The sequence below is a fragment of the Falco cherrug genome, chromosome 7, assembly GCF_023634085.1.
Source record: "Falco cherrug isolate bFalChe1 chromosome 7, bFalChe1.pri, whole genome shotgun sequence".
In the NCBI taxonomy this organism is placed as follows: Eukaryota; Metazoa; Chordata; class Aves; order Falconiformes; family Falconidae; genus Falco; species Falco cherrug.
The window spans coordinates 7,815,810-7,840,980 of NC_073703.1; the positions used below are offsets into that span (position 1 = coordinate 7,815,810).

Below are 25,171 nucleotides of genomic sequence, written 5' to 3' on the forward strand. Positions count from 1 at the left end.
ATTTTGCTAGTTCGGGATGATGAGAAATTTAATGCATTATAATTTGGACAGAATTCTGAAATCCTTAAACAAGAGGAAATATATATGTGAAATTGTATTAGGTCTTACTGATTCTTATTCATATTATTTTTACTTTTTGATATCTTCTTCAGTCCCAGGTTTAGTTGCCTCCTATTTCCAGTACTGGTGTGTGAGGGGTAAATTTGGAGTGATACCCTACCCAGCAATTGAGTTAAATCCATTTTATTTGGCAGTTTTCCCAATATATTCTTTAAACTCCACCAGCTTTGCCTTGCTTACTGCTAGTAATGCTGGTTTTTTCCTATTACAGCCTTGTGTCAGCCTGACAGGGATACACTACAATTGTGTTACTGGCAGTAGAAGTCAGCATGTGCTTACTTTTGTTTCTGTTTCACGAGTCATTGCTTAGAGTATCAACACGTTTTAAAGATTTGATCAATAATTGTGCCTAAGTTTTATCTTACTGCTATCAATCAGGATCTTCAGACACAGCCTGATTTCTTCCTACTTACACTCTTAGGCAAAGACTCTTCCAGTGTCTTTGACTATGGAATGTGAAAAAATGCAATGTAAAACAAGTAACAACTCTTGATAGCGCTGTCATTGACAGGAGACTTGACTCCATGTTGCATAGTACTAAAAGCCCACATTGTGACCCACCTAAATTCAGTGAGGTGTGTTGGAACTGTTGTGAAGCAATGAGTTACAGAATTTTTGGAACATCTATGACAAAGACATGAACCTATGCATTGACCCGTTGTGTCAGGGAATACAGAATACACAAAACCTTTTAAACTTTCAGCTTCCAAATGAGGCAGCAAATTAATGACATCTGTCATTAAAAACTTAATTTCTTTTTTTAAAGGATAAGCTATAAATTATGCCTGAAAGGCTTTAATAGCCAATATTATTAACAATACAACAAAGGCAAGGAAAGAAGTTTAGCACTCTGTGTTTGGTTCTAAAGTGTGTCAGGTACCGATGTTACACTCCTAGTGTAAGTAATGTTCATTGTTCAGTACAAACCCTGTAATGAGGCAATTTCTTTTGAGAACAAAAAACAGATTAAAATAATCTGTGGTTAGAGGTGAACTCTGCGGTTTTCCAGCTCCTTTTACATACAGTTTCAATTGGATGTTTGTTAGCGGGTTGTGATTCACATAGTTGAAGGTAGGAGACCTTTCCAAGTTACAAGTGTAGTCAAGACTTTCTGGTCTGTCTAAAACTATTAATGTAGCATTACTTTCCTGACATTAATTTATATATTCCATTAACATTTTTTCTGAAGAGAGATAGGTACAGTGTGATAAAGGAGGGAAGTGTCTATGAATGCAGTTGTATGTTCACAGGAATGTAGTGGAAAACTGCATTTAGTTTAGACTGCGCAAGAGGAATGGGGATCTGCAGCAACTTCAAAATGCAAATGCAAAAATTAAGAATTATTAAATAAATGCAGGTGAAAGTGCATTTAGCACAAATCTTCAGTTAAATGATCTAATAGTATTAGGAACAACAAGTATTAATGAGATACATGTTCACAAGGAGAAAATGATTTCCCACAGGAACAAGTCAAACAAGTCCACATTGGAGCCTAAATTATATGATAGCTATCTACATTAAAAGCTTAAAGCTAGCAGAATAAACAACTTATTATATTATAAATAATATAATTTATATTATAACAGACTGACTGACTACTGTGACCCCCTCGCAAAACTTCAGCTTGAGTCACCAGCTCATAGTCACAGAAACAGTCTCACAGAGATCAGTAAATCTAGTTATTTAAGTAAGGCCTACATCCACTGGCTTTTAGTATTTCCTTTAAAAAGCATGATTTAAAAGATTTTACTAAAAGTTCTTTGTTTGTGGATTTTATATGCTATAAACATGTGGCCAGCCTTCCTACACACATCAAATTTGACTGATGTGATTTTTTTCTTTAGATCTAGAGTTTTAATAAATTTTCATTACTTATCTAAAGTCTGCTGGTGTGTATACATACCTATACATATGGGCATATACGTTTGAAGTATTTTGTCCAAATATTTTTCCCACAGATTTGGAATTGACTCTTAAGGCAGGAGACTGTTAATGTGGCAAAGTCCATGTGGATTTGCTTGCCTATATGACCTTTTGTTCTGACCAGTAAACAGATCAAATTGTTTCAAAACTAATTCCTTCACAGAAAAGCAGTATTTATTAACTCAGTCATTGTTACTCAAGGACATGGGCAGAAAGTTGAAACACTAAGCAGGTTGCATGACTTCTTTTTTTTTTTTTTTCTTCCCTTGAGCTTTACACTTTTCTTGTGAACTTGAGTTTCATTCATATGGGACAGGCAAACAGTCTTGCTATAGCTGATCTCTTCTCTTTCTCGTGTGCTGTCCGATGTGTCTGCATTTTAGTTTTACTTCACACCAGGAGTGCTCTTAGAAGCAGATTTCCCAGTTGTCCCTTGTACTGTGCTTTATTTCATATCAAGGGGCTGTCTCAGAGTGCATGAACTGGGTTACTTTTGGCTGAAATGGAATGAGAGGATGCATTCCAGAAGCACACTGATGGGCTTTTAGTTTCCAGCATTAGGGTAGAATTTGTGAACATCAGGTTCTCTGCACCAAATTATTTTGCTCTGTGAATTCAGTCTTGCTAATGCAGACATGGCCCACTGATTTTTTCCTCTTGCGATGCATTTGGACATTTCCAAAGTCCAGTGGGGGAATGCAGCCAAGGGTGTCCCAGGATATGCTGGGGCAGATGTGCTTTACTGAGAAGCTATTGGAAACAGAGTAGAAGGTGCAGCTAGTGAGGGTGTAGGGCATGTTTAGTTGTATATTTCTCAGGTCCTAGTGTGGATAGTGAAGCAGCAACAAGTGTTAGAATCCTCATTGCTTTGTTCTGCCACAGCTCACATGATGCTCTAAGACCATATCATATTGCTCCTGTGAACCACAACCTTCCTCTGCTCCAGTGGTTCTGCTGACTGGTGACTGCCAAAACCCTGGTGGCCTTTTTTGATTTAGTTCTCCTCTCTAGCTGTATCCCTGACACCATCAGTTCCTTCAGCTTTGTTTCTGGTAGCTCCCCACCATCCCTCACCCCCCTAAAATGAACTTTTACAATGCCTTGACAGTTGCTGGGGGTAGCCACACACCTAGGTAGTACTGTAATCTCCCTGAGAAAGCTGTATACCTTCTATGTCTTAAGTTCATATGTGATGGGATTTCCTCTTTAGCTTCATATGTGTTTACCTCTATAATGGTTAAGCATTGCATAGATAAAATGATGTATATAATTCTTATTTTGCAGTGGATATTATTTCATACTTATTTCCCCCCAGTTCCCAAAGAAAATATTGTAAGTCTAATAATTTATGTTTGAAAAATAATATAGACTCAGGAAAAATACCGGGTTTAGCAGTCTAGCTATAAGTTTGCCTGTGAAGAGCTGTAAAGTTTGATGGCGTTTAATTCTTGAACGTAAGTTAAAGAGGGTTGATTCCAACAACACCTTGATCAGATGGGTTGTCCAGAAGTGATGCATAGCTTGTGGTCTGAAATGACCTGCATATTTCAAAGAGAAGATGGGTATGGCAGCTTTTCCACAGGACTTGGTCTTGGTTGGGAGCATTTTTAATTTATTTTTGATGGGCTGAGTGTTCTGTTCTGTTAGTATATCTGCACAGATATTTTTATGAGAATGTAAATTGTGTTGTAAGGGCTTCCAGAGCATAGCATGGGTGATTAACATCTTTATAACACTAAATAAACATACCCTATTGTGGCATTTTCTGTATGCTGTATATAATAATTTACAATAACTGTTAGATGCCATGGAACATTTATCACAAGACATTTGCAACAAATCACTGAGTAAAGCTCAAATTATAGAAGGAAATGTAATTGGTTGCAGGAAAGATATCTATCTTAGATACTTGAATGGCTGCAATTACTGCAGCATCTGCATGCCTCCCAAGATGTAATGTATTTATTTTGATAAGACTCTTAGGAAAAGAGAGAGAAATGCTCTTATTCCATCTTAAAGACAGGGAACTGAGGGACACAGCTATTCAGGGTATGTCAGTGTTGCAGGATGCTGTTTAATATAGGATCTCTGAGCTTGCTGCAGTATCAGAGCTGACTTAGGCTTGGTTGCATGCAACTACTTTTTGGGGTAGTTTACCATTCTCCTTCCAAGGTGGAAGTTTGGCAAAAACAGCCTCTGTAAGGGTGTCATTAATCTGAAATACTGCCAAAATTAAAGTCAAGATGACTTTAAGATAAAGAACTGGTACATTCTATTTTTATTAAACAAACTCAAATTACATCTCAGATAGAGCATTGCCTTTAATTTAGTTTGTGACCGAGGAATGCATTTCAGCAATTCAGATGAAGGCTGGGGAAAAAGAAGTACCAAGCTGGATGTTGCTTTAATTTTTCTGCTTTACTTTGTGTGTAGAGTCCTGGGATGTGCACATTTCATTCAAATACTTGCACACCAGTGTGGGAACATTTGGCCAGCATAGCCTAGAAAGTAAAAATATAATCCAGACCTGGATTGGGAAGGGATCCATGTTTGCCTAGCAAAAGGAGCCATTTCATACATTTTATAATCACAATTGCATTTTGCTTAGTGCCTAATTCAACTCAGTGTTTTTCAGTACTGTATTCCAGATACCCGTAGTGGTGTGGAATTGTGTGCTTCACGGGCTCTCAGCTTCTTGCAACACTCTGAATATGTTTGTTTGACTGCAAGTGATGAAAGTACTGAGGTTTAGCAAGCTAGTGCTTACAGGGCAAGCCACCTAAGTGAGCATGTATATACTCCATTAATAGTGAACTGAAATGATTGGGCTTAATCCATTTCACCTAGCCTTGCAATTGCAAGATCAAGCACATCAAGTCTTGCAATTGCAAGATCATTGTAATCGTATGCATCACGATTCACAGGGTTCCGCTGATGTGTGTTATCTTACTGTTCACAATAGCTTGATCTCTTATGATCAAGTGAACATAACCAAATGTCTTGGAAAGAACAGCAAGACTGGGAGAGGAGAGTGAAGGAACATGTGGTCTCACAAAACATGTTTGCATTTGAAATAGTGTTCCTCAAAGTTGATTATAAAATGAAAATGAGAATATGGGGAAGCATGGATGGATTTAACAGCAGACCAGATGTTGACTTGAAAAATGATAACAAAAAGCAAAGTACATATCTTTGTGTGAAATCTGGAGAAATGTTTTTCCTTCAAGGAAGGCATCCATATAGATAAGGTTGCTCAAGTAATGTGATGTGACAGTTGCTATGTCAACTAGTGTTCCCTTTCACACATTTAAATTATTGAATAGCAGAGTAAATGTTCATAAAAGTAGCTCCTTATAACACGGTTATTTATCTTTCTGTTTTCCTCAAAGCTTTTATAAACTTTTCTGACCTTTGCTGTGTGTGTTGTATGTGTCTGAACTATGTGCCAAACCTCTGTGCAGCTCCCATTAAAGTCAGCATTTGGCGCATTATGTCCCCTTTGTCTGACTCAGCTCCCCTTGTAGCTGCATGTTTCATGGGTATGTAATGGAGCAGTGGCTGCTTGCATTTGAAAGCAGAGTGAAGGGACTGAGGGAACAGACTGAATCCATCATAGAAGGAGTATGAAACTCCCATGCAAGTAAGTGCATAATATTTAATGAATTGAATCTGGTGCTATAAACAGGCATCTGCCCTTGCGTGTAATACTTGCTCCATTGTTAACCCAGTATACAAATTGTAATGCTTTTTGGCATATGCTTTAATAATTTATTTTAAATATAAGTTAGCTAAGCAGAATGTCCACCCTTAAAGCCAGTGGGAACTGGTGGAGGCTGAAGCAAAAAGGGAAGCTAACCTGTGTGCATCAGTGTGATTTGTATAACCTGAGGCTAAAACAGGTAAATCCTGTTAAAGTGATTTCACTTCCTTGTGTTTGAATTTGTCTCTCACTCATAGCTGGTTTTAAAATTTTCTTTTGTTTGTCCCTAGTTGGGTAGCTTAGAAAACCAGTAGACAGCACGCTCTTTTAGGACTCAAGAGATGTGAACTCCATGCTGTTCCTTGCAACATAATTCCTATATAATAATTTATCTTTTTGTCTAAAAATAGGGATGCTAGCTGTCCTGTTGGAAGATAGTAAAGATAGTGGTGTTCTTGAGCAGTCCTGGAATTGTGGCCATGTACTTTCTTTAGTTGGATTTCACCACTGTATAGATAATAAAAGCTCTTTTTGCTGAAATATTTGCTGCTTGATGTGTTCGTGGTCATAAATTATCATATTTCTGTGATTATTCTAAAATGTGATGTGAACTCTTCAAATCTCGTCTATATGCTTTGAAATGACCCTGTGTTAAACCTTTTCTTTCTGAACAGGGCTTGGGAGCAATTTCAGTGTCACTGTTGCTACTTCAGTCTTTCTCTTGTAAATCTAACGGCAGGCAATGAATTCTGTAGATGAACACATAGAAGTAGGGTTTAAATACTTATTTCTGCATATGTGAAAAGTTCAGGAAGGATGGGAAGAAGTGGGGTGCAAGTTTTGTATAACATCCACACAAGGACTTGACTTACGTGTAGGTTGGTCATACACTTTTGCTTCAGGGCAAAGTGTATCTTTCTTACATGTATATGTCTGTCTTGTGGTGATAGAAACCTCTCTATATGATTTGAACTTCTGTGAATATTTATCTATGCAGAGATTTAGGAGTCTGTACTGTAAAGGTACAGGTATATAGAAATCCAATCACATAGGCAGCTGAAAAGCTATTTGATAAAGCACATATGAAAACTTTTGCGTTTGACTTGTGTGGGTACAAATACGGGCATGTATGCATGTGGACAGGGGAAAGTCTGAAAAAAACTTCAAAAATGTAACCTTTGAGTAGGTACTCCCTCTGTCCTAAATGCCACTCAAGTTACTGTGCTACTGAACAGGTGTTACGCAGGAAATGCTTTATTCATATGGCACACAGGTTGTCACAGCAAAGTCACATCAATTCATGAGAAAAGTTACCTTTACTTGATGCCTTGTGCAGTACTGAAAATTGGATGTCAAGGGACGTGGAGATGAAATTGAAATACAATTGTTGTTCTGCTGTCTTGCAGCACATCAAACTGGAGTCAGCTGTGGGGAGAAGTAGATCTGAGGCTGCTTGTGGAGAGGTTCAGAACCAACTTTGTATTTATTTGCTGGTAACATGTTCCTTTGTCTTTTTCTTTTTTGTAGTTTTGGCAGTTTATTTGAACCAGTGTTGGTGGCCTGTTGAAGAAGTAGTCAAGACAGCTGATCCTTCTAGAGATGGGCTGATTTTGGTAAGGATGCTATTTTAAATAGTTGCCTTTATCCTGGAACTTCCCAGCTAGAACAATTGTATGTAGTTGTCTGTGGTCTCCTACAGCAAATGCTTTATAACCTGTGGGATTTGGGCTATGTGGTTCACCAAGTACTTCAGGTCTCCCGTTGCACAGTGACATGCGCATTAACCCTCTCCAAACAATTTTCTGCATGCAGTTTGATTAATCTGTGGGATTGATTTTGCTTTGGTTTTAGTTTACCCTTACTGCTTAATAAAGGAATAATCAGAAAAACTGAATGAACTACATTAGTAATAACTCTTCATGTCAGTGTTGCTTACTGACTGATGGGAGATGTTACTACCCCTTGGAACAATGTCTTACTAGCTAGTTATGATTTCTTTTACAATTTCTTTTTTTGCCTTGGATAATGTTTATGCTGTGTTAATTTTATGAAATGGTTGTTATTTAACAGTTTCTATATCTGTAATCCTTTTCCCAAATAAATTATCTTAGTAGGATACAACTACTTTTTCATAATTTGAGAGATTTGGGTAGCCTATAGTCTGTTTTCAACTAAGAAGTCTGATGCCTATTGCATGTGAGCTTTTTGTTGCCATGACAATATTAAGTCAGTTCTGTTTCCTATCCAACCCTCTGTGTCCAGCTTTGGTCCTTAACGACTCTGTTCCTTTATCATCTTTCCCTAGTATCTGCCATACATAAAGTTTAATTATTCACAGAATTAAGTAGGCTTTTTTGTGGGTAACTGAACTGGAGGGATTTTGAGATACAAATCCTTGCAAGATAGAACTTAGGAGCAGAAACACAGGCCTTCAGGCGTTCAAGCATCTGCTGAATCAACAGAGAATGAAAAAATATCTGAAAATAGACAACTTGCCCCTTCTAGCTCATTGCCAAGATGTAGGTTATCATTATTTGTAGAAACACATTTTCTTTTTCAGCATTCATATAAAGCATGTTGGCACTACTTTTAACCTTGATTATCTATACAATCTTGTTCCTTTATATTTCTTCATCTCCCTGTCTTGTTGGTTGTCTAGTAAGAAGCATGGCATAAAAACTAATTGTTCATGTTACACCTAGATTCTAAGCTGTTTGGGACAGCCTGTATTTATTCTGTTTTGTATAGTGTCTACCTCAGTAAGGTCCTGGCCCACTAAAGTTCTTTGATGCTGTGGCAAGACAGGTAGTAGGGGAGAGGTGACCAGGGTAGCACAGTGAATCCTGTCTTTGTTTCACATTTGGGTAGGATTAGATTGCCTTGATCCTGTTTCAAAATCTGTGACTAGTTCACTGTGACTACAGTCGAGATACTTCTTTTCCTGCTGCTTTAGAATTCCTCTCTGTGACAAGAAGATATATGTCAAGCTTTATAAATTGTTACTAAATTATTCTATGCCCTCTGGATATAGGGTGGAACACTGGGAGAAACTGTTTTTGCTATTCCATCTGAACCAGTTCATGAGGTATTTTCACCACATTAAGTGCACATGTTTACTGACCTCCTCATTCCCAGCCCCTTTTAATTTTAAAGCCTTTTATGAAACACAAAATACTATTCTCTGCTTCATTTTTCCTTGCTCTGTTTTTGTTTTTTCTCTAAGGTCCAGACATTTGGAGAAAGGATTGTCCTCTTTGTTCTGAACTACATTATTTTTGGAATGCTGGAAGGGAGTTCGGCTAATGATGCATTCTTTCTACCTCACTCTGCCACTGAGTGTGCCAAGATACTCTGGAGAAATGGCGAGGCTGTTGCATTTTACTCGGTCAAGATGAAAGGTAAGGTCATTTTAGAGACACGTTTCCATTGGTTCCTAATAGCTAGAAATGTAATCCTTTTGTTTATCTTTCAGTATAAATAACCCTGGCTCTCATTTACATTTTTATATCAAATCTCTCTCAGAATGAATCTGGGGAACAAACCTTCCCAGAATTTGGAATCCATCCATATTACTTTCATTTAAACACTATGGTTCCAAACTCTATTCTCAGTTACACTGAGTGATCTGAGGTACTAGCTTATTCCAATGAAATACGCTTTAATGCAGCCAAACAGAAGGTTGTACATCTAGGAACAAAGAATGTAGGGCCTACCCACAGAAAGGAGGGCTGCATCCTGGAAAGAATGATATCTGAAGAAAGGAGTACAGTTCACAGTGGAAAACCAGTGTATCAGGAATGGATGGTGTCAAAAAGTAGCAATGTCCTTGGATGCATAAGGGGCAGTGGCTGGGATGTGTAAAGGAAGGTGGTGTATGCACTAGTTCCATCCTGGAATGCTTTGTTCAGTTGTGGTACTCCCAGTTTAAAGGATGTTTAATTGATTTAATCATTAATTGATGAACTAGCATAGAAAAGAAACAAAATGCATTTGATTTTTAGGGATACTTGCACCGGTATAAGCTTTAGTGAAAGTCTTTTATCAAATAGCGTTTGTTTTAATGCAGGTACATTGCTATTAACTCTAAGTCTAGAGTGGAAAATGTTTCATTAGAATAACTCCAGGTATGCAGCTGAGTATGTATCCCCATGTAGGAGCTGGTTACCCGTCTGTGTTTAAGATTCATGGGTGTCACCTTGATACCATCAGCTTAAACCTAAAGAAGTTGGTATCTTTGGAGATAAATGTATTGTTCAATCAGCAATCAGTAGCTATCTGTCCAAAAGAGGAGAGTAAGAAACAGCTGGACACCTGTACAAATATGGATTGCTTTGGATTCCAGAGGACAGTCTGAAGGTGCCTTGTCTGATGGAGTCTCAAAGGCCAGCAACAATAAGAGATGCTCTACTCTTACTCTGCCTTGGGATGTGCAAAATACTTAGACTGAGGTGTAGCTTGTACACCACTGTGCAGGTACAGCACTACCGTAGTATCAGTGATGACTCAAGTCACAGGCTATGATAAAGGAATCTTGTATGTATCTGTGAATATGCTGATTAACTGGTTTGTAATTGGCAAACACTTCAATTGCCATAGTACATTTTCCTTTAAGTCCATAAATATTTCTGAGCAAAGCTTTTGGAAAGAAACACTTGTATAGGCTGTAATGATTCATGCTCCAGTAAAATAAATTTGCACAGTAGTCTGTTATGGGTGGAGTATTAGCCAAGTTGAAACCATTTCTGAGTAAGCTGAGAGTCACAGTTTGGTTTTAAACCAGGTCCACATAAAATACAAATTCTTCAAGTCCAGCTTTGTCAGCATCTGTCTTTTGTTGCCAGTGTGTTTTGTTTTTTTTTCTCTGGGCAGCTATATTTGTTAGTTTTTGGCCTGTTTCACAAATTACTGCAGTCTTTTGCCAAAGCCTTTTCGGGAAGCTTGAAACCAATTGGTTTTGCCCCTTTTTGCTATTTGCTGTATGCATTTAGAAAATAATTCCGCTTTCTGAAGTTCTGTGATTTCAATTTCATACCAGCCATGCTCTGGCTGATCCTATTCTCTCTACTTTCTAGAAGAGCCATGGATTTATTAGGTCCAAAACAGGCTAAGATAAATATACTGTCTTAGAAGTTGTATTTCACATGGTTGTTTTAGATATTATCTTTTTAACTTGTCCTTTTTTTTTATTATAATGTAAGATCTTTTTCCTTTTACTGTCCTGGTCAGAACATTTAGTAGGGGCAGCTTTAAGTGCAGGACTTCATGTTGTGCTGGACCTCTGTTACAGCTTCTGGTCTGACAAAGAAATTTTTTTCCTGTGTGCCCACCATGTGATTCTGGTTCCCTTTATTTCCATACTCTGCAATTACCTGGCCATTCTTTATAGTTATATTTCCTTCATTAGGTAATTGAGACTCTCATGCTGATGTTATATTCAACTGTATTTCTCATCTGTGAATTTTCCATTACCTACAGTATGACAAAAAACATGCATCAGTGGAGTCAAAAAAGCCAGAACAGAGCTGTAGAGCATGGCTCTTTCAAACCTAAGTCATCTGCGTGAATCATAGAATTGGTGACCAAGGAGGAGGGAGTCTGTTCTGTCTTTGCTACAGATTTAGTATGCTGCTATGCAAACCAAATTTTCAATGTACTTCAGTGACTCCAATTAACTGTCTTGGCAATATTGTAAAGTCATTTCCATGTGCCAGTTCCTAGGTGGCCTGTGCAAAGTGAACTTGGTAATTTTGGTCCAGTTCCACACATCCATCCATCTTATAAACATCCTTAACTGGATCTCTTTTGATAGTCTAGCTGAAGAGGGACAGATGGTCTTGAGCACCCGCCTTGCTCAGAGACACAGTAACTGCAAGTCAAGGTTTTGAGACAATTTGGCAACTACTGACACTGGCCGTCCTGCACCTGTTGTGTAGATAAACAGAAGACTCATTCTTCAAGGCTATCGCTTTTCGTGAGCATTAAACACCTTTATTAAAACAAAATTTATTCATGACTACACAGATCATCAACCTAGCTTCTCTGGTATGTGCCTATTCCTGTCCAATGACAGGCATGCAGCATTTACCACTGGGTGTACTAAAGATTGATGAGACGTACTAAGCCACTAATGAGGCTGATAAGACACTTTGTCACGTGCCAAGATAAATGTCTCCAATTTTATCGATGTCAGCAGCTTCCATATTAGACAGCTGAGGAGTTAGACCTCACCAAATGTAACTACTTAAAGGTACAATGGGAAATGATATTTCCCTGTCCCAGTGCATTTCTTTGCAGACAGCAACATGAAAATGAAATATTTTGCAGCAAGCCTTCATATAGATTCTTTGGTTTTGAGATCTGTTTTATATTCTTTTAATTATTTCTTTCAGATTTTTTTTTCTTGGCATGCCCTAAATCTGTGTGAAAACCTCAGAAAGAATGTGTTTTGTGTAGTGATGTAGGATTAATGACCATGGTTACTGACACTATTTTTTTTTGTGTAATGAGACCATATAACTCCCTGAAAGTTTTTTATTTTTTATTTACTGAGGACTAGTAATTACTGAAAATGGGCTTTTACCACCTTCACATAAATGTCAGGAGAATGTAGAAGATTCATAACACAAATAAATCAGTAAGGAAGTTGGAGGATACCATGAGCCAGGAGTGTCTTAGTCCCTTCAAGAACAAAACAGAACAAACCCCCTTTTTTTTGTACAGCTTTTTTCCTACTATTATGTATTACTGTTTCTATAACACAGAGGAGCTGCCCAGTTGCAGACCAAGCTGCCTGCGGTACAAAAAGCAAAGGAGTCAGGTTGTCAAAGCTTGTCCCTTCCCAGGCTCGCAAGCTTGCTGTGTCCCTTTTGTCAAACCTTAGTAGTAAAACTGTGGAGAAAAATGGTGTTCTCTGTGATGTGAGTCAAACCAGCCTTAAAAAATTTGGTCCTCTGAGAAGACTGTAAAACATGCAGTTGAATCAAGAGTAAATGCATTGTTGGCTTACCATTCATTCCTCAGAGATGCTCCACAAATCACAGTTTGGGAACACCTGACTGCAGAAGCTCTAAGATGATACAAAGTAGGCAGCAAAGCAACCCTGGCCCAGTCTCTGTTTTTTCCTACCCCAAAGCCTTAGAGATGGTCTTTGGAAGTGGCTACCAAAGCTAACAACTTTCTTCATACATGTCTTCACAAATTTCTTTTAATACTTTGGTGGCCCAGGTGGTATTCTCTAGAAATAGATCCCTAAAAAGAAAATAGAGTATTTTTTTTTCACTGATTACATACATTTCTTTTAGGGGGGGGGGGGAAATGAAATCAAAATTAAAGTTAACCTGACAATTAGCTGAAATCTTGTTGGATAATTGCTTTTGTCTCCCTCTGTTTTCTAGCAATAATATTTTTAATGTGCATTTCTGAGACAGACTGAAGGTCCTGGCTGTAATAAAAATTAAATGACTACATACCAGTCAAGACATGAATTAATTTAATTTTATTGAAGCCAGAACCTTTGTTCCCCTTCTCACATACAAACTCACACAATGGGTTGACCTTGAGTTCTATTCAGCAGAAATATTCCCCACCCTTTACACAAGCACTCAGCTTGCTTAAGGCCTGTCCAAACATGTGTGTGCCAAGCCAACTTGTTCAGCAGGGAAATAGTCAGTATGCACAACCTTGTTTTGTTTGGGTCTGTTGGATGTGGGGACTGGATTGGGTTTTTTCTAGTTTGTGGCTCTTTGGGAATGCTAATGGCTGTCTGCTTTCCTGCCCTTGTAATATCTGTTTACCATTTTGCTGGCTCATAAGTTGGTCGTTTGGCACCCGTGACCTAACCAAACAGATCAAAGGCTTTCAAAGGGCAGACTGTATGAATACTTCCATCTTCATTGCCAATGCCCTTATTTTCCCTGTCTCCTCCCTCACCCCAAAACTTAGTCTATTTGTGTGATTCAACAATGAAACAAACCTCTGAACCAAATGTTTGAGAACCTAGTGGTCACCTCTAGGCCACCATTAGCTTACGGTAACCTCTGTGCCATTGGATGGGAACTAGAGACAAAGTGGCCTTTGTTCCAAAGGTTGGATGGTTTATTTTATTTCAAATGGCTGTGGGTTATGACTCTTCTAATATGTTTCCCAGAGACAAGGTGAAGAATGGCTTCATGGTTTCTTTATTTACAGTGCCTTTAGACATTGCAAGTTTTTGTCCTCAACACAAAATTAGGAGCGCAGACATAAATCACTCAGCTCCTGGGATTGCTGCACCGCAGTCTCATCAGGATTTATAGGAGACAGACTATATGAGATAATAATAAACTTATAAGGACCCTTAGAACATGCCGGAATTCTTAAAGCTGTTGACTTCATGAGGAAGAGTTTGTCCCTTTCTTAGAATGTATGGTGCAATACTGCTGGAATCCAACATCTCTGTTGGGCTGGCAGCTAACAATGGGACTGGGGATATACTCAATTTTTTGGCTCATGAAAAAAGAGTGACTACTCATCATGTGTTACAAATATTGAAAGGTTATAAACGCCACCACAAACCATCCTTTTCCAACAATGTGCTTGAACATGTGTTTGAAGTTAAGCATGCACTTTGATTAAGAGGGGTGGACCAAGCCTGGATGTGAATGGATTGGTTATGTAGCTACATACTCTTGTTGTATGGCTGAGTATGTATGATGGTGGATTCTTGCTAAATGAAGAGCTACAGCCTTGACAAATCAGGGTCTAGAATTAAATATAGTCATGCATCCTTTGCTGAATCGGCATCCTAGAAAAGAAGTACTCAAAGTCAGGCCTGGTGACTATCAGCAAAAGGTGCTAAACACCAACTCAAGGAAGAGAAGTAGACCTTAGTTTAAGATAGCTATGGGGATGTGATAAAGAAAAAAAGGGATCTATTAAGTAAAAAGTTTATACTGGCATTTAGGAACAGCCATTCAATAGGAGATCTGTGACTTAATGAAGTGATGGAAGTTTCATGTCTCAAGACACTGAAAACTAGATTGAGTGGTACACTTGTAAGTGGTAAGAAAGAAAACTGAGGTGGTCTTGGTGAGATTTAAGCAACAAAGTAAGAAAATGTAAATTTTTTTGTTACAAAGGCATGATACCCGTTTCTGTTTAAACTGCCATGGACCCAGATAGAAGCAGTGTAAAATCTTTGTAAATATATTTTTTTCAAGTGAAAATAAATCAGTGAGATGTTTCTGTGGTGACCTTATCCTGTATGTAGGTAATTGGTGAACTGATGTTGGTCATTCATTTTAGGGTTGAATGGCTTAGGCTGTCAAGTAGTTTGAGGTTCTGTTTTTATGGTATTCTGCAATCAATGGAGGTTGAACAGTGAATTGCTAATGTATCTCTGCAATAGGACCCAAAGTTCTTTAGGGTGAACATTAAAATTGTGGACCCTGAATGTCTGTCTTTAATCTACTTTCTCTTGACTCCAGTTTGAGTTTACTATACATGATTGCAAAATAAATCCCTTGATTCTAATTGGTTTTGACAGTTTTCGCTGAGAACTGAGTTTTAATAGTTTGGAGGCTTATACTGGACTCTGTATTTTGTCCCAATGTAGAGCATTATGTCATGTCCCCATGATTTCAAGTGACTGACTTAATATGTTTATTAGCAAGGACTGTCCTTGAGTGAAAACCCTAGTTTAACACTGAAAGTAGTAATTCAGGTGATGGACTAGAAGCACATGCATGTGTGATAAATTACTACTTGGTAGAAATCAAGTGACTTACAAAGGAGCACTTACAGTACTTTTTTACAATGCACCACTCAGTTGTTTATGGCTTTGTACCCAAATGCCTTGATTAGTGTCTGTACTCATCTTCCTACAGAGATGTGACTTTTGTGTGCTGCAGTGTAAGGTTGAACCTAAGCTGCTGCTGTGAGTTTAGCTGTCACTTGGATTCTACTTGCTCTTTCTCAGACATGATTCTTCCTCTTTGGAAAGTCATTTGCCTTCCTGTTATGTCCTGGGTTGTTGGGGCTGCCTGGCCCCTGCTCTGTTTTCTGAAGGAGGCGAGTGATGGACTTCCCTTCTGGCCTGGAGTCACTGTGAGCATGAGCAGTTAGGGGTCTGTTTCCAGTTTCAGGTGAAGCAACCTCAATGCTTATTGTGTGGTTCTTTTACCAACAAAGGCTTGAAGACGACTCCTGGGTATGTGCTGACAGTTAAGTGAAAGAGAGAAATATTCTTTTGCACGGAATTTAGTCAACTAGGGCTGGATCAAAGACTGAATATGCAGTAAAGGGGTTGTATAACATTATGACCCCTAAAAGTCAGAAAGAGATGTACATGATGGGGCTAGTCAAATTTCATACTTTAGGAGTATTATTATACCATTTGGGAAGACACAACAGCAATGTATGCAGAGGCCAAAAAGAGCCTCTCTTCCCTCCCTGCGGTCACTATAGCTTAAACAGTATTAGGAGTTTTTTCTGGAGGCCTTCTCCACTGTCCAGCTGCATCAGGCAGGATGGACCTTCTGAGCATTTAGATCATGCTGCATTGTGTGGTTCAGTGTATTTCATAAAAAGAGGGTTTGGGATGGTTTACCAGAATAGCAAAAAGCTTAAGGAATATACTGAGTTTACATTCAGAATATTTATACCTCTTGGGCTGCAGCCCAGTTACATCTTTTTTGTGAACTTTCTTCTGTACGTTAGCTGTGTACCTAGATAGTCTGATTATGAAGAATCAGTCTGGAAAATACTAGGGTGAGACCTGTCAACCACGTGTTAAGCAGGCCTCTCAGTTTGATGGCACAAATCTTCCTCTTGGAAAGTGTTCTACTGTCTATGCAAATATACTTCAGTTAGGGTCCTCGTAGCCTCTGGAAAAGTATCAGAGCAATATTTGTGGCTAGAATCACACAGCAGTTAGTGTAGCAATACAGATTTTGATTTCAAATTCATGTGTTTTTTACTGCCTGCTTTCAGGGAGCCTATGTGATGGTACAACCCATCATTGTTACTTGCTGCCGGTTTTGGATACTATTTTTGTCCGGAGAAGGTACAGAAGAGGTGGCCTAGGGATGAAAATGCTGCATGATTTCTGTCAGTCTTTCGTGGCTGAGGATGCCTTGGGGATCAGCTGCCCTATTTCTGCTGCCATGTATCAAGGTAAATCATTTGATGTGGAAATGTTAGGTAAGGGTCATGTATAATGTATAAATTTCAATATGGTCTTGGGCAGGATTTTCTTAACTGTGTAAGAGTTCAGTGCACTTGTCTGAACTGAACTGAACTGTTGTTAGTGTGCAACTAGTTACTTTTCTTAAGACATCACGAATTTCCCGTAGGCCAATATTTGTGTAAAACAATGGGAAGCATAAAACTTATACTGCCTGTTTGACATTTTCATCTCACTTATCTCACTGTCTCTTAGAAATAGAACTGTGTCATTGCCCTAGACAGACGTACCCATTTTATTTGACACGAGGGAAAAGAATCGTAAGATGTTTGTCAAGCCTACACTGTGCACATAATGCTCTTGTAGATACTGCATTTATAAGAAATTAGATTTAATGAGCCATATACCTAGACTCTGCTCATTCATCTAGTCACATCAGTACTTGTTTTGTATTGACTGTCTTTGAACATTTGGTGCTTTTAAAAGATCACCGAGTAGTTATATATCTTCTCTGTGTTCAGGTTGAAGTTCTGGTTTTGCTAGTAAAATTTACACAAAATATCTGTGCTCACATTATTTATAAAACTGTTTTCTTCAGGAAAGCATTTTTTCCTAAAGTTGCTCTCTGTATGGTATACAGTCTTTACTATAATTTTCTGGGAGATGTTTCTCTTAACTTATGGCTTTACAGCCATTTCCTAGTAAGTGGCAACAACATTTTGACTGTATCTGTTCTTTCTCTTGGTCAGTATGTGCCATTGAATGCATACAAATGTACTCTAGGAGTTTCTTAGATACTGCTACTTCTAAATTCAGGAAGGAATAGTATTGACAACATTCTTTCTCTTCTCCCAGTAATGTTCATTTTTCCTACACCAGGCATTAATGATTCAGACACTATAGATGAGAAAGCTGCATTGTTCTTGTGTTAATGCTAGCCAATATACTGCAAGACTCTGCTTTCATCTCAATGAAGTTTAAAGCTAAGAGTGAATAAATTTCACTTGTATCGTGTTCTAATTAGATTTTCTGGGTCCTGCTTTTATACTAATGCTGTAAGTTAAATTTTGAGTATAGTGAAGTCACTGCCTGTTTTTAATTTCATTTGAACCACAATCTCATACTTTTAACAAACCTTTTAAGTGCAACCTTTTAGTCTAAATCTCTGTACTAAATACAGTTTTCACTAGTATCTTATTTAATGCACTACAGAGGCCTAAAAGGAAGTAAAAAGACATTTATCAGATATCTCTGTTTTGGTATATACGTTACTTTCAGTAGCTTCTATTGAAATGGTTACTATAGTTTGGATATCCTTGAATAAAATTAATGATGATCTGCTCATTACTGTAAGGCAAATGTTTACATACCAGAATTAGGGTTTTTGTTTCAATAACCCATTGTTAAAGTCAACGGAATGTTGAAGATAAATTACCCATTCTGTAGTATGATGAAATATAATGGACAGAAGAGAGCATGAAAATAATTCTGTTGTTTACAGATTGCTGTCTGAGTACAGTTGATGGAACTGATAGAATGGTGGTTAAGGAGTTTCAAAATGCCCTTTAAATTTTTTGAACTGTTTGTTCTACAACATATGCCTCCTCTTGGCTCTGCAGACATTCTAAAGAAACCTCTAAATAAGACAGATTTCAGTTTGACAACATAAGCAATCATAAATTTGATTGTTTATCCAAATTGTATTAGCATTAAGTGTGTACTGACAATGGTAGGAGTCTGTGGGTATATGGTTTCTAAAGGCAATTGTACATCTGATACAGGTACCCCTATTACTCCTCTGTCAGCTCTTCCTGTTTTCCACACCCAAAGAAGTAAGTGAACTTCAGTGATGGAGTACAGGGTAGAAGTAGTAAAATGGAGGGTGTTATTGGTCCAAGAACAAACCGATACAAAGCTTTTGTTTATAAATAGAAATTAGAGTAGCATTCTTAATGGTTAAAGCTGGAAGATACTGAAACACCTTTCATCGCAGAGTGGTGAGGGTGAAAAAACCTGCATTTCTGTTCGTCTAAAACCTAAGTGCCTGGAGATAGTTCTGTGATGCAATGCCAGAAGAAGGTGGATCAGTAAGTAATTTCAAGCCCTGTATTTCTGTGCTCACAAGGAAGCAATCTAGACTGAAGCAGATGGACAGGATTCACTTGTGCCTGTTTAGGTTGTTTCCACATAGACTTCTCCTAAAAACCCCAGCTAAAAGAAAGAAAAGGAAGGTGAGAAGAGAGAAGAAAAGATTTCCAAAGGAACTAATGAAAGTAGGTCTGAGAGCATTTCTGGGGTAGAATACACTCCCTCTTCAACTGTACTTTCCACTCATTCATGCTTTTACCCCTTTGTTTCTCCTATTCAGTTTGCCAGAAATTCTTGCAGACTTATCCTGAGGAGCAGAAGCGACTGTGGGAGGTGGAAGCACCAGGAGATTGGAGCCAACGAGTGAATATCTGGTTAAAAATTCAGATGGAGTCATCCCCTTCAGGAAGTGAGTAAAAATAAACAGTGTGAAATTGGCCATGTTAGTTATATAAAGATAAGAAAGAAAATCAAGGGTTAGGTAGCGATAATAGATAGGTGGTTTCTCTGTTGTTTGCACATGGCGGAACTACTGAGTGTGCAGTCTAGTTCACTGGTCTTTTCCCAGTAAACAGGACAATTCTTACAAATTTTGAAGTAATGAAATTGAACTACAGAGCATCTGAGAGGTACTGAACAAAGCACAGTCTTGGCATAAAGTGGCTGTAACTCCCATTGCAGTGCACTTACAGCAGGGTAGATGTTAGCCCAAAAAATTCCTGTTGCACAACACAATGTGTGGGTTATAGAGAGGGGTTTGTTTCTCCGAAATTGCTACAAAGAAGAAATTTGTATGGCCACCAGGCAATGTGTTTAATTACCTTCAATTTTCTGCCAATACCACTCTCGGATGGAAACACAAACATTTTCATTATGGCTTTTCGAAGATTCCAAGTACTCTTCTACAGGGTAATTCCTTCATGCTGGGAGAATTTTTTGCCTACTTCACAAAAGATAGTGACAGAGTGGGAAAACCATTTGACAGTTCATATGGGGATCTTGTTGATGTAATCTGTTCAGCTGACTCGGGCATCCAGACAGGCCCCTCTGCTGCATGCACACAAGCTGTGATAAACACTAGGTTCCAAAAGAAGGGCACACATTGTCTCTTTCTGGAAGTGCAGCAAGGAGTGCTGCAGAGCAAATTGCTCCCATGCCTTCCCACATCTATCCTGCTTTGTATTGGCATGGGGACCTTCAGTTGAGACATTGCGTTTCATCTTGTCTGCAGCACCCCACAGGAGAGTTAAGTCAGAATTTAGCCCTAGGCTGGGCTCCTCTGAAGCCATTATATTTATGTTCCTTCATGCTTTAAACCAACAAAAACTGGTGTTGCTCTTTCCTTTAATCCATCTTGCTAAGTTCAGTTTATTAATGGCAGTTGAAGAGAGCTATGATCAGATCAGCAAAGAGAAAGCAGCTCCTGGAGGACAGTATACTTTCTTTTTTTCTTTCTTCTTTTTGCTGTCTTCTACAAAAACAAACAAACAAACAAAGAGAAATGAGCCAAAACATGGGCAAATATAATTCCACCAGAGTGGCTGTCAGTAAAAAATAGGTGTAAGGCCTGGAGCTGCCTTAGCCAGTTATGCACGTAAATGAGATATATCTACAAAAAGAGGAAGGAGGGAAAGTATAAACCAGAAATGGGGGTGGGGTGGGGAGAGGTATGTTGTATATATATTTATATGGATCGTGAATTACAATGTGATCTTTATAGTGGAAGGGAGCAGAAGCAAGTGAATTTGGCACTAAAATATGTAATAAAAATCTGTGTTTTAAATTATATTCTCCACTCTGGTGCACAGCTCACTGGGCATCACTTTCCTTTACACTGAATGTGCTGAACAGGCTTTATTTCATCTATCTTCAGTGGAAAATCAACCCACTGTAAAAACAGTATTTAAACCAGTGTGTAATACGTTTATTATATATGTTTTACATATGAAATCTACTTGTGTTCTTCTTGTGCTTGTATTATCACAGTACCGTGCATATTATGCACCCAGGAAAATACCAAGGGAGAGTACGGGACAGAGAATGCCTGCTAAAACTAGGGGAGAGTTTCCCTGGTTTTGCTTTGTCCTAAAGGCAGGATTACTCCTGCGTAGCTCTGTCTGATAGCTGGTGAGGAAATAACAAGAGAATTTTCCAGGGCTTCATGCTGTCTCTTAATAGTAGATAAAGCAGAAGCATTTTCTGTGTGCAGGAATACTTTGTCATCTGACCTAGTGTGCTGCTTGTGCTTCCAGAGTTGTGGTATAGGGATGCAGAGAGGAAAGTGAGGTGGCATAGAATAGAAGCTACTGAGTTATATGCTTATGTGTTCCATACATGCACAGTCCTTTAGATCTTCTGCAAGTTTGCAGATGACACCAGGCTAAATGGTGCGGTTGACATACCTGAGGGATCTGGATAAGCTTAAGAAGAGGGCCTGTATGAGCCTCATGAGGTTCAAGAAGGCCAAGCGCAAGGTCCTGCGCTTGGGCTGGGGCAATGTCCTGTATCAATACAGGCAGGGGATGAAGGGACTGAGAGCAGCCCTGCTGAGAAGGGCTTGAGGATACTGGTGAATGAAAAGCTGGTCATGAGCCAGGGCCATGCCCAGAAGGCCAGCCATATCCTGGACTACTTCAAAAGAGTGTTGGTCAAAGGAGGTGATTCTTCCCCTCTACTCTGCGCTAGTGAGGCTCTGCCTGGAATACCACATTCAGCTCTGGGGCCCTCAACATAAGAAGGACATGGACCTGTTGGAGCGATTCCAGAGGAGGCCACAAAAATGATCAGAGGGTTGGAGCACCTCTCCTATAACAAAAAGCTGAGAGAGTTGGGGTTGTCCAGCCTGGAGAAGACAAGGCTCTGGGGAGACCTTATTGTGGCCTTTCAGTACTTAAATGTGGCCGATAAGAATGATGGGAACAAATCCTGTAGCAGGGCCTGTTGCAATAGAACAAGGAATAATGGTTTTAAACTAAGAGAGGGTAGATTTAGACTAGATATAAGGGAAAAAAAATTACAGTTAGGGTGGTGAAACATTGGAACAGGTTGCCCAGATAGGTGGTAGATGCCCCATTCCTGGAAACATTCAAGGTCAGGTTGGACAAGGCTCTGAGCAACCTGATCTAGTTGAAAATTTCCCTGCTCATGGCAGGAGGGTTGGACTAGATGACCTTTAAAGGTCCCTTCCAACCCAAACTATTCTATGATTCTATGATTCTATCTTTAGGGGGTCACTTGGGAACATAGTGCTTCATTCCTACTTGCTCTGTTATGTAGAAAGCAAAACACAATGTAATTCAATATTGTCAGCTCCAATCTGGATCTATGGCAACAACCATGAAAACAGACGAGTCTTACTCTGCTCTGTTTCCTTAGATCTCCATCGACTTTTGCAATGCTATGCTTTGGAACAAAATTATTGAGAAGAAAAATTGAAAATTCTGATCATATTACATTTTTTCCCACCAGTACACAGGATTGAATATTATTAACGTTGTTGTAAGAATTCTGCAATCATAGATATTCCAAAAAAGGTTTCTATAACCCTGAGGTCAGAATTTTAAATTTTGCAAGGTTATGTGGCTGCATCTAGTGGCAGTACAGATAAACTGCAGCACTCTGTTTACTGCAACTGATAGTTCAATGTGGATGTGCACAGGTACATAGACATACATATACATACACGTATTTCTGCCTGCATGTATACATATATCTATAAAAAGAAAGCTCTTTAGCATGTTGTCACACAGAGCTGCAATAATTCATTCAAATTAATTCTTATTGTTTGAAAAATGAAGATATTTATTTACAGCAAATAGTCTCAGTAATAGGAACACAGTGATGTTTCTCTTCTGGGGTGAACTGGAGGAGCTGAAATCATTGAACATGATTTGATCCTAGTGGCTAAATCTACCAGGCAGTGGACTGAGGTGTTTAAAGTAGTTTAGTAATATACACAAAGCATGTAACTGTGAAGCTAATGCAAAAAATAAGCAGACTGAGCAAGAATTAAAATCAATTTCAAATGATTACTTATAATCCTGTATCTGAATTGGTCAGAGATCTGCATTTTCTGAAAGAGAGGAAGGGATATGGGTTTTTAGGATACGTATGCAATGGCTTTCTGAACAGAACTGTGATTTTTCCTGTGCCTGTACAGGGGCTTGAGTCTGACACCTTTAGAATGAGTAAGCGAAGCTCTTTACAGTCCTAATTATTTTATCTCGCTACTGAGCTGCAGATCTGACTATGGTTAGCTTTTTGCAGGACGGAGGCCTAAAACAGACTGAGAGGTTTGAATAAAGCTTAAACCTAGTTAGGGGTACATGTATGTGAGAAAACAAATCACAGTAATTAAGCTTTTTCAAGTAATAAAGAAAAAGGAGAGACGAGTGGAAGCAAAACAAAGAGCTGTAGGGGTTGTTTCCCCAGCACACTTCGGTTGCCACACAATTAAATCAGTTTGTTTTCTTCAGACATGGGTCTCCTGGGGGAACTATGACAGCACTGGCCCCTGTGGTGCACACTCTTGCGTTATGTGCTGTGGTCATGGCTGCGGAGCCCACCCAGCCAGATCAAGGCTCCGTGTATTCCCAGTTTTCTTTGTGCTGACACTTCTGGGAACTCAGGCAGAGCAGCAGGAATGAAGCTGTTCTATACAAGCAATGCAGCTAAGTTTCTTGCCTGGCATGTTTATGGTGGCCTTGGTCGACAGAGGCATTTTGTATTAGGATCAACACACTGTTTATGTTGTTTGTGTGTAATTTGGTGTTCCCTCTGTCTTGTTTCTAATTTCAGGGTGTTGAATACATTCCTGGTGATGCGCAAGTGGCAGGAGATGCCACAGAAAAATAAGATGACACAGCAGCAGCAAGGACTCTAAACTCACAGGATCCTGAACAAGAGGACTTGGAACAAGGTGCAGGCAATACTTAGCAATGCAAAGGATTCAGAAAATGAGCAGAGCAGACCCTGAGGGCTTAGCTGGAGACAAGGCCACCAAATAATTTAGAATTATGGCATAATTGCACTTTGAAAAATGAGAAAAATCTCAGTATAGTCTTAAGAATGTAATTGGCTGTTCATAATTTGTAACATTGGAGAGATTTCTTCAGGTAAGATACTTCTTTTTTTTTTGCAAGACACGTTCTCCATCTTGTGTTTTGTTTTAAATAAAGCTTTTCTTTGCTAATTGTCCTTTTCTTTTTCTTCTCACCAAGTAATTAAGTAGTAGTTGAGCCTAGTTATTTCCCTGCTCTGAAAATATTTTATTGGATTGCATGAGATGTCCAAAAGGGGATAATTGGAGGGCTTGTAGATACTGATATAAGAAGATATTTCTATGGAAACCAGATCTTGCATTATGGAAGAGAGATACCACAACACACATCGCTATCAGAATGACAGCTGTAACCTTCCTTTCAAAGTGAACATTTGATCCTGAATTGCTTTCATTTGATCTTTTCTAGCAGAAAAATCTGCCGTAAACCCTGTGGTGGACAGGATGGCATACAAACTCCATTAACGCAGAAAAAGTTTGGTGGAGAAAAAACAGTGAGCGAGCTACAGGTTTTAAACTGCCTTTAAATTCAGGCTCTCTGATCATGCTATGTGTAAGTTCAGAGTGTAGAACTTTGTGTAGATTACATATTACATGTTTTCTTTCCTGTAGGCTCTTTCCTAATGTTTTACATTTAATTCAATTGGAAGTATAACATATGTCACTAGGTTACTCATGTTATGGTTTGGTAAAGAAATTTTGTTCTGTCACCACAAGCTGTTTCTATATTAGCTATTTTTTTTTACTTTTTTACTTTTTCAATGTTGTATTAATGATTACAGGTGAAGCTCTTAAGGATCAGATCGTTAGTCCAGTGGCAGAGAAGGCTTTGCAAAAAGGTGGGCTCAGTGGTGACCAGCGGTAGGGTCTTGATGAACCTGAGCAGATCCAGCAGCCTGTAATTCTTAAGCGGGTGACTTGAAACAGGGAGAGGTAGCTTCCCTCCCCCCAGGAAACTAATCCAGCATTTCCAGGGAGACATCCAGCATTTCCGTGGGCAGGCATTATCGATACACTGTAGGGATGTGTATTTCCTCCCCCTGTATGGGATAGTCGCTCACACATAGCCCTGTCCCCCGGTTTTTGTTTAAGGTCGTGATTTAACATAGCATTTATTCGT

General features: G+C 38.9%; 1 protein-coding gene across 2 annotated transcripts in view; it reads left to right on the forward strand.

Moving 5' to 3' along the window:
• The window catches only part of FAM169BP (Protein FAM169B), a 40,299-nt gene extending 16,116 nt beyond the window's left edge, over positions 1 to 24,183 (forward strand). For both annotated transcript variants that reach the window (XM_055715204.1, XM_027801627.2), the window contains exons 4-8: positions 7,271 to 7,356; positions 8,967 to 9,141; positions 16,712 to 16,894; positions 19,273 to 19,401; positions 23,790 to 24,183. In XM_055715204.1, coding sequence (XP_055571179.1) covers positions 7,271 to 7,356; positions 8,967 to 9,141; positions 16,712 to 16,894; positions 19,273 to 19,401; positions 23,790 to 23,797 — 581 coding nt within the window. In that variant the 3' untranslated portion in view covers positions 23,798 to 24,183. The remainder of the gene's footprint in view (positions 1 to 7,270; positions 7,357 to 8,966; positions 9,142 to 16,711; positions 16,895 to 19,272; positions 19,402 to 23,789) is intronic.
• The last annotated feature ends 988 nt before the right edge of the window (positions 24,184 to 25,171 follow it).